Genomic DNA, 12907 nt, shown 5'->3' on the forward strand with positions numbered 1-12907 from the left:
CTGTTTTGCTCGAAAATGAGCTGTTTATTTGACTTTATCATTGCCAAGAGCTCTTGGTTGATGTCTTTTCTTTCAGCTGTTGGCGGCGGAGTTGGAAAGTCCACCATTGTTGCATTCACTGGTTTTGGTAAGTCAAAAATGCCTTCGTCTAGGGCTACTTGTTCAAACGGAAGAGGCTTAAATTTTTAAGGAACTGAATATCATCGAACATACCTTGAAACTGCGATAGTCTTGATTTAGTTTTGGGTAAACAGTTGTTTCTTCGGGATCAGGATATGGATACGTTTTTATGAGAAGGTTCCGCTTTTTATCTTTTTTGGGCTTCTTCGGCTTTTTCTCCTTCTTTGGCTCTTTTTTCGGAGGTGGTTTTGAAGGCTCGTTTCCCATCTTTTGATGTAAAAGAAGTATTCTTTTTTGACGCTCTTTCGAAGATCTTCTATCAGTATTTACGCCCTGTCACACTATTGTATGAAAAGTCAGTTTCTATCAAAGAAAAACAATTCCATTTCGATACTGAAAGAGTGCCCCGGCGGGTTTTTAGAGGTGGTTGAGCAAGGTCCGATCTAACAGGTGGTTAAGTCCCTTGCGAGGCGAGTGAAATCAAAATAACCAAATGTGGCATGGTCAGAACCTACCGCTCGGTGACATAAGATGACCGCCGATCGAGAGGGCAGGCAAACATTTACCGTCTCCAGGAGATCTTCCTCGGCGAGATAACCCGACCAGAATCATTATTTTTCGATGGAGAAAGAGGCCAAGTTATCCGTCCAAAATATTTTCCGGATGGAAAGTCGATTAGGCAAAAAACTCTTTCGGAGTCTGTTTTTCAAAATAGAAGCAAAAGAAGCAGCGCCCGACTTCCGGAAAAATTATGCCCCACGTCGTGAGGGAATAATCCGTTTCTTCCCGCTCGCCTGTCAGTCTTTCTGCTCGAGCCTAACGGAGCTTGAGATATTCACTTTCACAGGCTTCATTAGAATTATTCAAATGAGTGACTGCTTTACCCTATCTTGCGTTTTTTTGCACCCTAAATACACACATTTTCTCACGTGTCTAAAAAATGCCTCATGAGAAATCCAAGGAATCGGTAGGAAAATTGAGATCGAATTGTACTTGATAGAGTTTGGCATTCAATCACTGAAGGTAAACAAGGAGATTTGCTTCTGACAGGTAGTAACAGATAAAAATTCTGGAGACAGTTCAGTCTGATTTATGCGTGTTATGGACTCTGTGCATATTGCTTCTCTAAGAGCTGTTGCAAGAAGAAGGAAAAGAAGCTGACAAATGACCAGAAACCGAACAAGCGTCTTTCAAGTAGGTTTGCAAACGATATTCTTTCACTCATTGAACTCTTTAGAACTTCAAAAAAATGGTGAAATTGATGAAGAAAGACCTCGAATCTCTTACTCAAAAAGTAGATAGGCTAGAAAAAGAGTTCGAATCGCCGGTGGAAACTGAGAATAGAAAATTCATTGATAATCTGACTCAAAGAGTTGAGGATCTGGAGCACAAACATCAATTGCAAGTGGAAATGAACGTCAAAGAACTCAAAAATGTTATCCAGAAATTAGAGACATTGGAGCGAGCGAAAATCGACGATATGAAACTGACTCACAGTCTTGCTGAAAAAGTAGATAATCTTCAGGATCGCCTTAAATTGCAAGAAGAAATAAGCGATCTCATGCAAAAAATCATCATCAAACAATTTGCATCCTCTCCTTCTCATGATATCCAGCTTCGCGTCGTACCGGCTGTTGAAGAAGATGTTGTTTTCTACGCAAGAAAATTGATTGAGTCTTACCGATGGAAAAACCCTAACCCTGTCATATTGGGAATCCCCACCAAAAAATAAAATCCGAGTTCCAAAGCATTTTGTAAAGAAAGCGTAAACGAGATAACTTCCGGTTTAGGCGAGAAACCGCTGCTTTTTGAACGGCGGTGGAGGTTCAATTTTAGAACTGCGCGGTCTAACTCAATTACTTTCAGCGGCTGCTTCCGAATTGGATAATGACACCCGCAGGAACTGTAACAGCACTCTTTGTAAATCCATCTGGCTTCGGCTCTTTTCGACACGAGATTAGAGGTAGCACTGAAAATTCAACCCAGAAAAAAATACTATACAGAATCTTCAATGCTTATTTTTTTAATGAAAGATTATGTGTTCCACCACGCTTTCTATTCTGTTTGATCTCTTCCCGTGCTGTTTTTGCTTTCGAGGCTGAACTTAAGTTGTCCTCTCTTATCTTTAAATTTTAATCCCTCCTGGGTAACTCGACCTTTCTTTCGCTTAACTGCCTATTAAAATTGACGTCAGCTTGTTCCTTTAAAAAGAATTGAAAGCAAAAACATTCTGAACCGAAGAAAAAACCGCATCGGTAGATGTTTCTTTATCTCCAAGGTCAGTTCGGTTATCAGCTATCTATTCGAACTCCTGCATTTTCGGCTGATTGAATCCGGATCTACAAGCTGTCCTTATGCAGGAATTTAGCGGCGATAACAACGCACTAACTGATGACCCGCCAGCTAAATGGACACGTCTCCCTCATCGCTCTTTTGCTTAGACTTTGGAAAAAATTTCTGGGCTTCCTGAGCCGCGGCCAGAAATTTGAATAAAACGTTCCAAATATTTTGAAGCGCGGCAATTTGGAAAGCCGAAAATTGAGCCGTCTGTACCTTTCTTTCATAAACAGCGATGCGTTTAGCTTTTCAAGCTATAGTAACTCGAAACGGGCGAAAACAGTGATTACGAAAAAAAATTGGCACTCGGCAGTTGACGCCTTAGTTTTTGTAAGATAATGCTTCCGAGACTGAGAGACCACTCTGTCCTGTTTCTATCTGTCTCTAGCACTTGAGTGCTTGGCTAATATTTTGCGGACGAATCTTATCAAAGACAAACCTGACTTCTTACGAAATCGCTGATTAAACAAAAAGAATCAGGTTTTTCAGACAGTAATTTTCAAAAGAAAAATTACTGAGAAGAAAGAGAATCACGTGATACAAATACAGAGTCTTGAAAATATTAAATTACTTAGTTGAAGAAAAAAGAAGCTGGGCAAACTCGTCAGGGAGGAGGCGTTCCCGCAGCGTCAGCGGACGCCACGGGGTTGACCGCCGCTGTGCGACCACAATTTTATCAAAAAGTGGCAAAATTGGATTTTCTTGAACGGGGCGCCAAGCCTGGCTCGGATGCAGTTGTGCGTTAGGCGTTGCGCAAAGCCGTCGCCAACTCGATTATTATTTTCGGCCGCAGCCGCTAACGCACGCAAAACGGAAATGAACCGTAATTCTGCGCACATGAGCAGTTTTTTTAGAATGTGAGCGAAGGAAACATGCTTACGAAGAAAATATGGCTCTAAAAAAGCGAGTTTCGATCTTGATAGTAATCGACAATAACGTAGAATTTTAGAAGAACAAAAATTCATTGAAGCACGGTCCAGAAATTACCGAGGATCAAAGGATTGAGCAAATCAAACGGTGGATTCGAAATATGAAGCACTTTCACAGAAGCTCATAGTGGACAAGTGAGATTACTAGTTAGAAGTTTACTGCCAATTTCAAGGATTTCCGGGATTCGACGTTCAAATTTAGAATTTTTGTTTCATCAATTTTGATGGCAAAAAGCTAAAACCAGGCGAAAATGACTGAATCTATAAAAGAGAAAGGCCTTGTCCTGCATAAACTCCACTTCCAAAAGAACATTAAACAACATGAAGCTATTTTCAAGGCGGCACTTAGCTTTGCCCATAAAAATGCTCCACGGTCGTTGTCTCTTTAGAAAGAGCGCTGTAATCTGACAATAATATATTATCAAGCACAGAATAGTATTTTTGAGGAATTTTTTGTTTCGTCGTTCACAAGAAGGTTGAAAGGTTAGTTGCGAAATTTTCATACTCTAGTAGTTTTATTTTAATTGATTCGGGAAGACTCGTGGAAGTTTTTTTCGTTCACCAATAAATTATCAAATGATTTGACGCAGCAGTTCGCGACCCGTGGAATTACGAACGGAAGCGGGTCAAGTCGGACTGACGCTGTGCGGGATTATTATCTGCGGTGGGTAGCAGTGGGCAAGTATTGTTGTTGGACACCGTTTCGTCATTAGGGTTTGGTGTTTTGGAAAATTTTAAAAGTTCTCAAACATCAAACCCCCACCTAAAATCATTTCTATTCTTTGCAATCTGGGGATCCGATGTTGCGAGTTAATTCCACGTGACTTTGAAAAGCGATGTTGTTGAAAATAGCTGCCATGTGCTCCCGTTGGCTATGAATAGCGCGAATTTTCCTTGAAGCGATGCGGGGATTAAAATCAAATCTATGCAAAATAGGCTTCATAAGAGGCAACTCTGGGTGACTTGATATCCATTGGCGTGCGTAATTATGCCGGATCGGATGCGGTTTTGACCCCCGTGCGGGTTCCACTCAATACGAAATTCATTCGCAAAAGAAATATCTATTTATACAACTGGTTTTTTCTATCAATTTTTATCAAAAACAATTTTGAAATATTCAAACAAGAAACAACTCAAAATTGAATAAGACTAAAGCTCATTTCCTTTAACAATAAACAGTTTGGTCAGGATTTATTATTCTAGCGCCGAGTAAATACGGCTTTAGTTATTATGAGAGGGAAACAGCACGGAGGAACCAGCGTGTGCCGCAAAAATCACTTACCAATGTCGCTCCGACCAGTGCAGCATCCCGCGGGAAAGCGTCTGAAGAAAACAGTTGGTCGGAAGTAGCGGTCATGTATTTTCAATTAAGGCGCTCCAATCAGTAATGGACGGGGTGATACGATATTCAGCACAGTCCCCCTTGAAAAAACGAGCCACTTCCAGATTGTTTTGTACATTGCTTCCGTGGGCACCTCCTAACTTTTATGATCTAACATCTTTTGGCTTGTTAGGCAACATTTCTCGCTGGAAAAAAATGAGGGGCGTGTTAATTCCCCTTTTTCTGAAACCATGAAAACGTGATCGAACTCTGTCTATTTTATAAACATACATTTGAGCAAAAGATGAATGTAGAATTGAAACTATTTCTTTAAAAAAGAACAACACAGCTTAAATTTAAAATTTGTCATGTCAGAAATATATATTAACCGCGCTGGTGTCCCTTAATTCAGCAATTTTTCGGTGAAATTGAGGGACCGCCTTTCATGAATTTTTCTAAAGATCAAATACATGAATGACGCAAATGATAAAACAGCAGAGTTCACGTAAAATGAGCCAAAAAGCATAATTACGAAGACATTCTAACAAGACATGTTACAAGCATTAGCAAATTAGCAAATTATTAGCGTGTTACTTGTCCCTGTTGAAAACGTTTCTGTAAACATGGATTATTCTTATCAACAAATTAGGTTCATTGTTACTAGATTAATTTTGAGCTAGACATAATGTAATTTACAGGATTCAGAAATATGAGTCAGGAGCCATCCCGGTTAACCTCTGTGATAAAAATTTCACGAAAACAGAGCTGCAAACGGGAAAATTAAAACTAAGGACCTCCCACTTCAGCCGGCTTCTTTCAGGAAGTCGACTCAACGGGCATAATTACGTTTGGAACAACGCAATATTCACGTAAATCGCTCTTACTTTCTTTCTTTCTTGCGCAAGAATGTATAGAAACGAGACACAGTTTTTTCGGTCAAAAAAGGTCAACAACCGATTCAGCTTATCTAGCAGGAATTCTATAATCTTCTTCGAAAAAGTCACGATCCGCAGTACAGCTGGCTTACGTGTGAGTAAATTTCACCCCTCCGTCGTCAAAAAAAAATCTAATCGGATCAAGCATTATCCGAACTGTCGTGGGTAGCCCTATCGATTTCGTTTTTTTTCTCTCGCGCGAGTAATTTTGAAAAACCAACAAAATAAGGCATTGAAAAGATCATTACCTCGAAGTTTTTGCAGTCAACCTCGGTATCGAAACTCTTGAAAAGCGAGTCGGATAGTGACTTGAAGTAGTTGACTTTAACTTGATCGTTACTCTGAAAGAAATGTGAAAGTACGTGATCGTCAGCTTGAAATTCGGACTTCTCGATTCCTGAGTTTTGATTGGCTGGTAGGCCAAATACAGCAATCTTATTGGCGATCCGAAAATGCTACTTAAAAAATTATATTTTCCATATTTTTACTTGAATATTTTGGTTTATACCTAGTTTTACTGTCAAGTTACAGTGCGAGTCAGAAAGAACCTTGTAAAATTCTTTAAGAAGATTTAAACAAGTCAGAACAGACTTTCGAAAAATGTTTCGAAAATGAAGGTCCTGTCGGCCATCGCTAGTAGGAACAGAAAAATTCACCGAGGCTGTCAGTGAATTCATCAACATCTGTCCGACAGCGACCAAAGAAAAGGGGATGAAAACGTGATGTTTACAATTCCTGAACAAAAGCACACACACGGGCGCGGTACTTTGTTGCTTGAGCGATAAACAATTTCAAGGGCTTTGAAATTCGCGAACAAAGAATTCGAAAATTCGCCACTTACCGAAATCGACTGTTGGCTTGGGTTTAGACGCTGGTTTTTGATCATTGTTTCGTAATTTTTCAGCACGATTTTTTGACCTAAAAAAGAGGTTTTTGAATTTCGAGTTTCGTAATTGAGATTGTTGATCCGCTCAAAATGACACTAGATGAACTTGAAATGTGACTCGCAAAGCAAAAGCATGATAATACTCGGTGATATTTTCGGGGCAATGCGCAACCCTCTCACGCAATAACCGGAAAAAGGAGTGTTTTAGAAACGCTGGAGAAGCGTTATTTTCTGATTTCAGAAATGTCAGGTCAGTTGGTTCAACCTTATTATTCCCAAGTTCTAAACTCACTCGAAAGTAAGCGCCATTTTTCGAATAATTTGGACCTTGAGAAGCTGTCCAAAATTTACGGTATTTTACGGGAGCCAGTTTTCCGCTGTTTTATCAACAAAATTGGATACGCGAGCGTTTAAAGTTCCAAGCTCAGCGCTTTGGTGCTTTATGTACGCCATCCTTTCGGCACGGCTATCTCATCGTAAAAGGGAAGTCTTTAAAGACCTGTGAAAACACCGTAATCAGTCCCTTCCTGACGTGTTCTATGAATTCCCAAATGCTCCGATTTCGCGGAGCCCGGCCTTGACTCGCGCCACGGATCATTATCACCAGGGATGGGATCAACGGGAAATAATCCTTTCCGGGGAGTGCTTCAACACCTAAACAGACCACTTGATTTCACCTTGATCGATTAAGACTTGAGAATTTACGTGGTTCCAGGGAAGCATCATTTAATATCGAGTGGATTAGGATGCTCGCTTTTAGCGCACTCCTTGGCTAACCGGTTATGATGGAAAAATGACGCCAAAAACTGTATTTTCAATAAAGAGTTTTTGAATGAGAAGATTGAAAATTGAAAATGAGCACCTTTTCTTTTTGAAAAGAAAGATTGCAAGTTCTTACGGCGGTAAAGCAAGCTGCATCTCTATCCATCATCAATTTAACACTTTGAAAAGGACCCTGCTGCGTTTTCGAATTCTTTAGAACGAGCTCAGCTGCAGACTTATCCGCCGTAACGTTTCAGTGTCTTATCAAGCTTGCTCTGGATCGACCTTAGATGATTCTAACTTTTAATTTACTCTGGCTTTTTTTTTAGTTTATGACAAAAACATCTCTAAAATCAAAGTTTTCTAAAAGCACAAAAAGAGCCGCCCGGTCCAATTTGATTCCGCTTTACCGAGGTACCCGCCGCAGATCGACAAAATTCCTCGAGATCACGTTAGAGCCTCAGTGGGATGAAATAATAGCTGTCATTTCGCGCTCATTGCGCAGCTGCATCAAATTCGCATTACAGCCCTTCACGTAACGAGCGAGAGCTCGGACCGGAGCCAGCACCCTCTAAAATGATCACCTGGGCGCCCGAGTTTTGCTTAAAATTACATTCTTGTTTGATGAAAACATATCAATATTTACTGAAATGGCGCTCATCAACTTGGTGAAGCACTGGCAGATCCGACAAAGAGTGACATAAACATAAGAGAACAGAATACTTCCACAAAACACACCTGATGATTCCCTCGCAAAGTTTAAGGGTATACACGCATTTCCCAGGCCCTCTGCGTGTAGCAGATGTGCTAAATGATGAACCATGTAATAAATATTGCCCGAAAAGAAACGATAGTTCTGCGAAAAAAAGTGTAATCCCTCCATTCAATTTTCTGCCCATAACAGCCGGAAAACTCAATTAGCTGAAAACTCCTTTTGCTCGCGAATAGCAGGCGTTGCTTTGTAAACGAAACATTATAAATGACAACATGAAAACAGTCTGTATTTCGATTTTGAGTCCTTTATTTGAGACCAATTAAAGACCATTTATTAATCGACAGTTGCAAATTTAATTGACGAAAAAGCTTATTGTTTTTATCCACGATTTAGTTAGCTAAAGCGTTGATGGTATAAATACAAAATAGATGATTCTGCGAAAGATAGGAAGAAGAAGATGGGAAATATGAAACAGATTGACGTGGAACGTGATCACTAGAATTTCAGAAAACACATGCCACTTGCTTGGGTGTGAATTTCTGACAAATCCCCTGATCATGTTTTTTCCAGGTTTTGGAATTTGACTCAGAATTCTCCACGAGGAAAAAAACTTGCTTACAGTAAGTTTATAAGATCACGTTTTTCTCCGCGAAGTAGCAATTTTAATTTCATCTACTTGGCTGGAACGAGAAAACATTGCTTGAAAATATCTATTGGCACCCTCTTTTGCGGAAAGAAAAACAAGCAGTAATCTAAAAAAGCGCTGGTCCAGTAATAGGCATGTTGCGAGTCACCAATTTCGATTTCTTGGGGAAGATCACTCATAACACCCGCTGGTTAGTAGCAGAAGGAAATAAACCTCGAAAAATATTCATGGGAGCCAACAAATGCGATAATGCCCGGTCTAGGCAGAGGAAAGAAGAAAAGAGCCAAATTATCGAAGCTAGAAATTTTGAGGAAATGACTGCTTGTCGCTTGTGAAAGGATAGGGCAAGGACGGATGATTAATTTTCAAGCGAGCGAAAGAGTCGAGTTCCACAGAACACGTCAGGAAGAGGGGCATTACCGAAACTACTCGGAGACACTCAAATTGAGTCACTGACAGAATGAAATGGTCGACATTGTAAAAAATTGAGATAAGAGAATGAAGACACGCAATCCCTAAAAAATAACGGATTTTGGAAGCTCTTTGAGCGGAGCTTTTTCTGGAGATCTGCTAAGACTAAATACAGACGTCTTGAGACATCATTTTTTTGCAGCCATGCAAGATTCCAGTAAACATCATCAGAAATAAACAAGCTTGAAGCACCGAAATTTGCTTACAGTACTCTTGGCCGAATAACTTAAGCCGTTTAACAGCACCATTTTAGGCTTTTGCGGATAATAACATACTAGCTCGAGTACGTGGAAATAGTGCAGAAGGAAGCATGTGATGAAATAGTGTTTTAGCCGTTACTCGGTGGAATGTTTTAACGCAAGAGAACATCCCACAAGACCTCAAAAATGTGTGCATCAGAAAGCAAAAAAAGAGAACAAAGTTTGATTTTGCCCGGAATTATGTTATTAGACAATCATGTTTCAGAATCGAACATGGCATGTCAGAGAAAACGCTGTTAAAATGTCGAACAAGACAAAAAAGTTTTTCTCTCAAATTTCCGTTTTCAAAAAGGTCAAAAATCACTTGGCTTCAAAATCACGTTTCATCGCTACGTCATTTTTCGACTCGCTAAAAATCAGAAAAGAACGAAAAGATCAGCTTTGAAAAGGTTGTCTTCCATGTTTGGCAAGATTCTAATAAAATGCTCTAAGTCAGAGTTGAACGAGGTCCAGAGCTTCTTTTTTCTGTTATTCGAAAGAATCTGGCTGCTCTCAAGCGCGACAAGACTTGAACACTTGATTTGTTCGATTATCATCAATTTCAAAGCATGAATCCAATTAACCGCATGGGCCAGATCGGGGGATAGAGGCGCTGGGACAAAAGGTGCATTCCACTGCACTTAAGAAAACTACTGGTCGGATGGACTTGAAAATTTCAGTCAATACTAATTCTGGGCCGTAGATTTCAGATCTGTTGGCAAAAATAGCGTAGAAAATTTTATTATTGATAAAAAATAGAAATTATTCAAGGCCTGATTCCAAAAAAATTTTTTTCGATGGTATTTAAGCAAAGTTAAGCATATATTCGAAATCTCCATGATCGAAAACATATAAAAACCCTTTGAAATCACAAAAATCCTACATTTGGTTCGGTTCCCCTGTGCAAACACTCGGCGGGAGGGATAAAGCGCTGTACTTAATCCGGTGTAGAGCTCAGCTGGTGAGCGATAATTTCTCGAAATTCAGAATTTAGGGCGACAAATGGCACAAGAAATCCTACTTTAATTTTTAGCTCAATTGGATTTGTAGTCTTTGAGATATTGACCTTCAAAGTCTTAAATGACAGTGGAATGCACCTTCTGTCCCATGCGGTTAAGTAAAGCCTTTTCGCGCGTTTGAAGCCTCTATTTTGCTTGATAACGCACTCGAGTTTACATAAACTTCTGATAGATTTAGAACTTCCATGAACAGCTTTGCATTATAAAATCAGAAATAGAATACGCCCCGCTACTTTTGATAGAAAAAAACTTCAACAAAGTAAGTTCAATGATGAATTTAGTTTTCAAAAGAATGCGACCAGCTCAATAAAATTCCAGCGGCGGGCGGAACATGAAAATAAACTCGTATATGTTGGGCGGTTAATTCAATCCCATTTCCTCCTTGGAACTGAGTGGGATATCTTTTGTGGCCTAGTGCAGCGAGATCGGCTGCGTTTTATGTGGCGCGATAACTAGCTCCGTTGACCACATCGAAGTCTAGCTTCTGGGCTTTGTAGTGTTATCTCAGCCCCAAAAAGCGACTTCAAAAGAAGATTGCTTTTTCGACAGACCTTGTGCCTCGTACTGGAGCTTGTTTAGTTGCTCTTGCTGGTCGGCTTCTTCTTCTTTGATTAATTCTGAAATCAATCATCAGATATTATGAAAGCGAATCGAGAATTTTAGAAAATCGCTGCGAACTTTAGAAAACGTCAATAAAAAGTGGGTTTTCTTTCGTTCAATATTGAAGTTTTCGAGAATTTCAATAAGTGGACAGCTAATTTCCTTGTAAATTTGACCTTGTCGCTTGTATCTAAAATAAACTTACCGATGTAATCAATAGTTTTGGAGAGGATCGTGGCTTTGGACAATTTCGTTGTTGTCAATTGATTCTTCCCTTCGACGCATGCAGGCACTGGAAATAGTCATTGAAACGCTTGTTTGAATAAGTTGTTTTATTAATTCGATATTTAGACATTTGTTTGAGCTGTTATTAGCAATGAATGAAAATGTAAATAAGTCCAGGTAGGAAAAACCAAGTGGCTCTTGATTAACGCTATGTCTGTACATTTGTACCCATGGAATCGATGCTTCGGTCTTAAAAGGTATTATGGCCGTGAAAATGCCACCTGTGGAGGCTATCAGCCACCCTTGTGGCATTGGATAACTTTTTGGATAAACCACGAACCTAAAACACCCAAGTCGTCGTAGCCACGTCGAATCGCATCACGCCGTTTCTTCTCCGCAGCGGTGTGAGCCTAAAGCAGACTTCATGACTCGATCCATAAATTTGCAAACAAATTAATGTGCAAGTCCAAGTTCGCACTTTTTAAGTCACGGCTATTTTCGGTGAAAATATTTATATGATGATATTACCTGTTTGCGTGCCATTTCACGTGTCAGTAATTGCCCTAGCTCCATATTATCTTCGGTATTATCGGGATGGTGTCTGGAACCGACAAAAAAATTTCGACAAATTTTGCGTAGGCGGCTACTCGGCTGCTGATTGGCCGCTTAGCCGAATCCAGGCTTCTGATTGGTTGAAAATTTCGACGCAATAAATAAATATATTTATCTTCGCCTTTTTCTAGAGCTCTTTTACGAGTAACTTTCTCTATTTTCTTCGAAAAAAAAATCAAGCCCGGACCTTGATCATGTTGAATATCTTTCTCAGCGATCATATCGGCAGTGTCAAAACTCTTTTAAAAATAAAATAAACGTTTTAAATTTTAATTTTTGAAAAAAAATATATAAGGATGAGCTAACTGGTTATTAAAAGTACATTTCACAGACAGAAGAGAGTCTGTTGCGTAATAGAGAAGTACAGAACTGTTGGGTTCTGTTGGAAGCCTCGATCTCTGCCCCGCGGCGCCGTGTAGGCGCATTCACCCCGCTCGAAAAGCGCGACCGAGCAATTCGGTCACATTCTGTTTTTCTACCAGTTCAGGGCTGCACACTTTCCGATTTTTGAAATACAATGATTTATAGAGATTAACTACTTGACTATTTATTCAGCATGGCAAGTAGACTAGAATATGATGGGTACATCGGGCGATCGGTGTTTACGCCGTAAGCCTGACAATAAGACTTCCAGCACCGAACCCATTAGTGGTGTCAGTTAAATTAAAATTTTTTTTTCTAGTTCTAGCCATGACTAAACATGTTAAAATCAATAAAAAAAAAATATATATAAGAATAAGTGAAAAATAACGGAGAGAAGCCGCCCCCGGGAATCAAAGATAAATAAAATGAATATATTATAAAAGTTGACTTCAAAACAAAGATACGAACAAAAATACAAAAAAATTAAATGGTGGTTGGCCATAAGCCACCAGGGTGAGTTAGAGGGCCTGTTATAGGGCGGAAGCAAGCCGCAAAGCGGCTCCCCCTATAATATAAGACAAATCTGCTCATTCCGCCCGACGAAGGGTCCATACTTTCGATCAGCAGAAAAATGATAAAACAATGATAAAGTCAACGGCGCTTGTGATGGTTCGTTCTAACTGTCGACAAATCTAGTTCGAACCACTCTGAATAAAACACATGGCGC

The 12907-nt window shown here is 39.8% G+C and overlaps 1 protein-coding gene across 1 annotated transcript; it reads right to left on the minus strand.

Moving 5' to 3' along the window:
- Window positions 1-4634: 4634 nt before the first annotated feature.
- Window positions 4635-11748, minus strand: LOC145698084 (max-like protein X). Its single transcript, XM_081775289.1, has 7 exons — window positions 11734-11748; window positions 11546-11615; window positions 11186-11272; window positions 10932-10997; window positions 6484-6560; window positions 5891-5983; window positions 4635-4709 (listed from the first exon to the last, which is right to left on the minus strand). Exons 1-7 carry the CDS (start codon window positions 11746-11748, stop codon window positions 4665-4667), a joined length of 453 nt encoding a protein of 150 aa, XP_081631415.1. The 3' UTR covers window positions 4635-4664.
- Between the last annotated feature and the right edge of the window lie 1159 nt (window positions 11749-12907).

Source organism: Oikopleura dioica, chromosome 2 (assembly GCF_907165135.1).
Source record: "Oikopleura dioica chromosome 2, OKI2018_I68_1.0, whole genome shotgun sequence".
In the NCBI taxonomy this organism is placed as follows: Eukaryota; Metazoa; Chordata; class Appendicularia; order Copelata; family Oikopleuridae; genus Oikopleura; species Oikopleura dioica.

Coding starts and splice junctions, on each gene's coding strand:
- LOC145698084 (XM_081775289.1), bottom strand. Junction 11,273..11,545: donor CGACGACTTGGGTGTTTTAG/GTTCGTGGTTTA, acceptor GACTATTTCCAG/TGCCTGCATGCGTCGAAGGG. Junction 4,710..5,890: donor TTGACTGCAAAAACTTCGAG/GTAATGATCTTT, acceptor TGTTTTCTTCAG/ACGCTTTCCCGCGGGATGCT.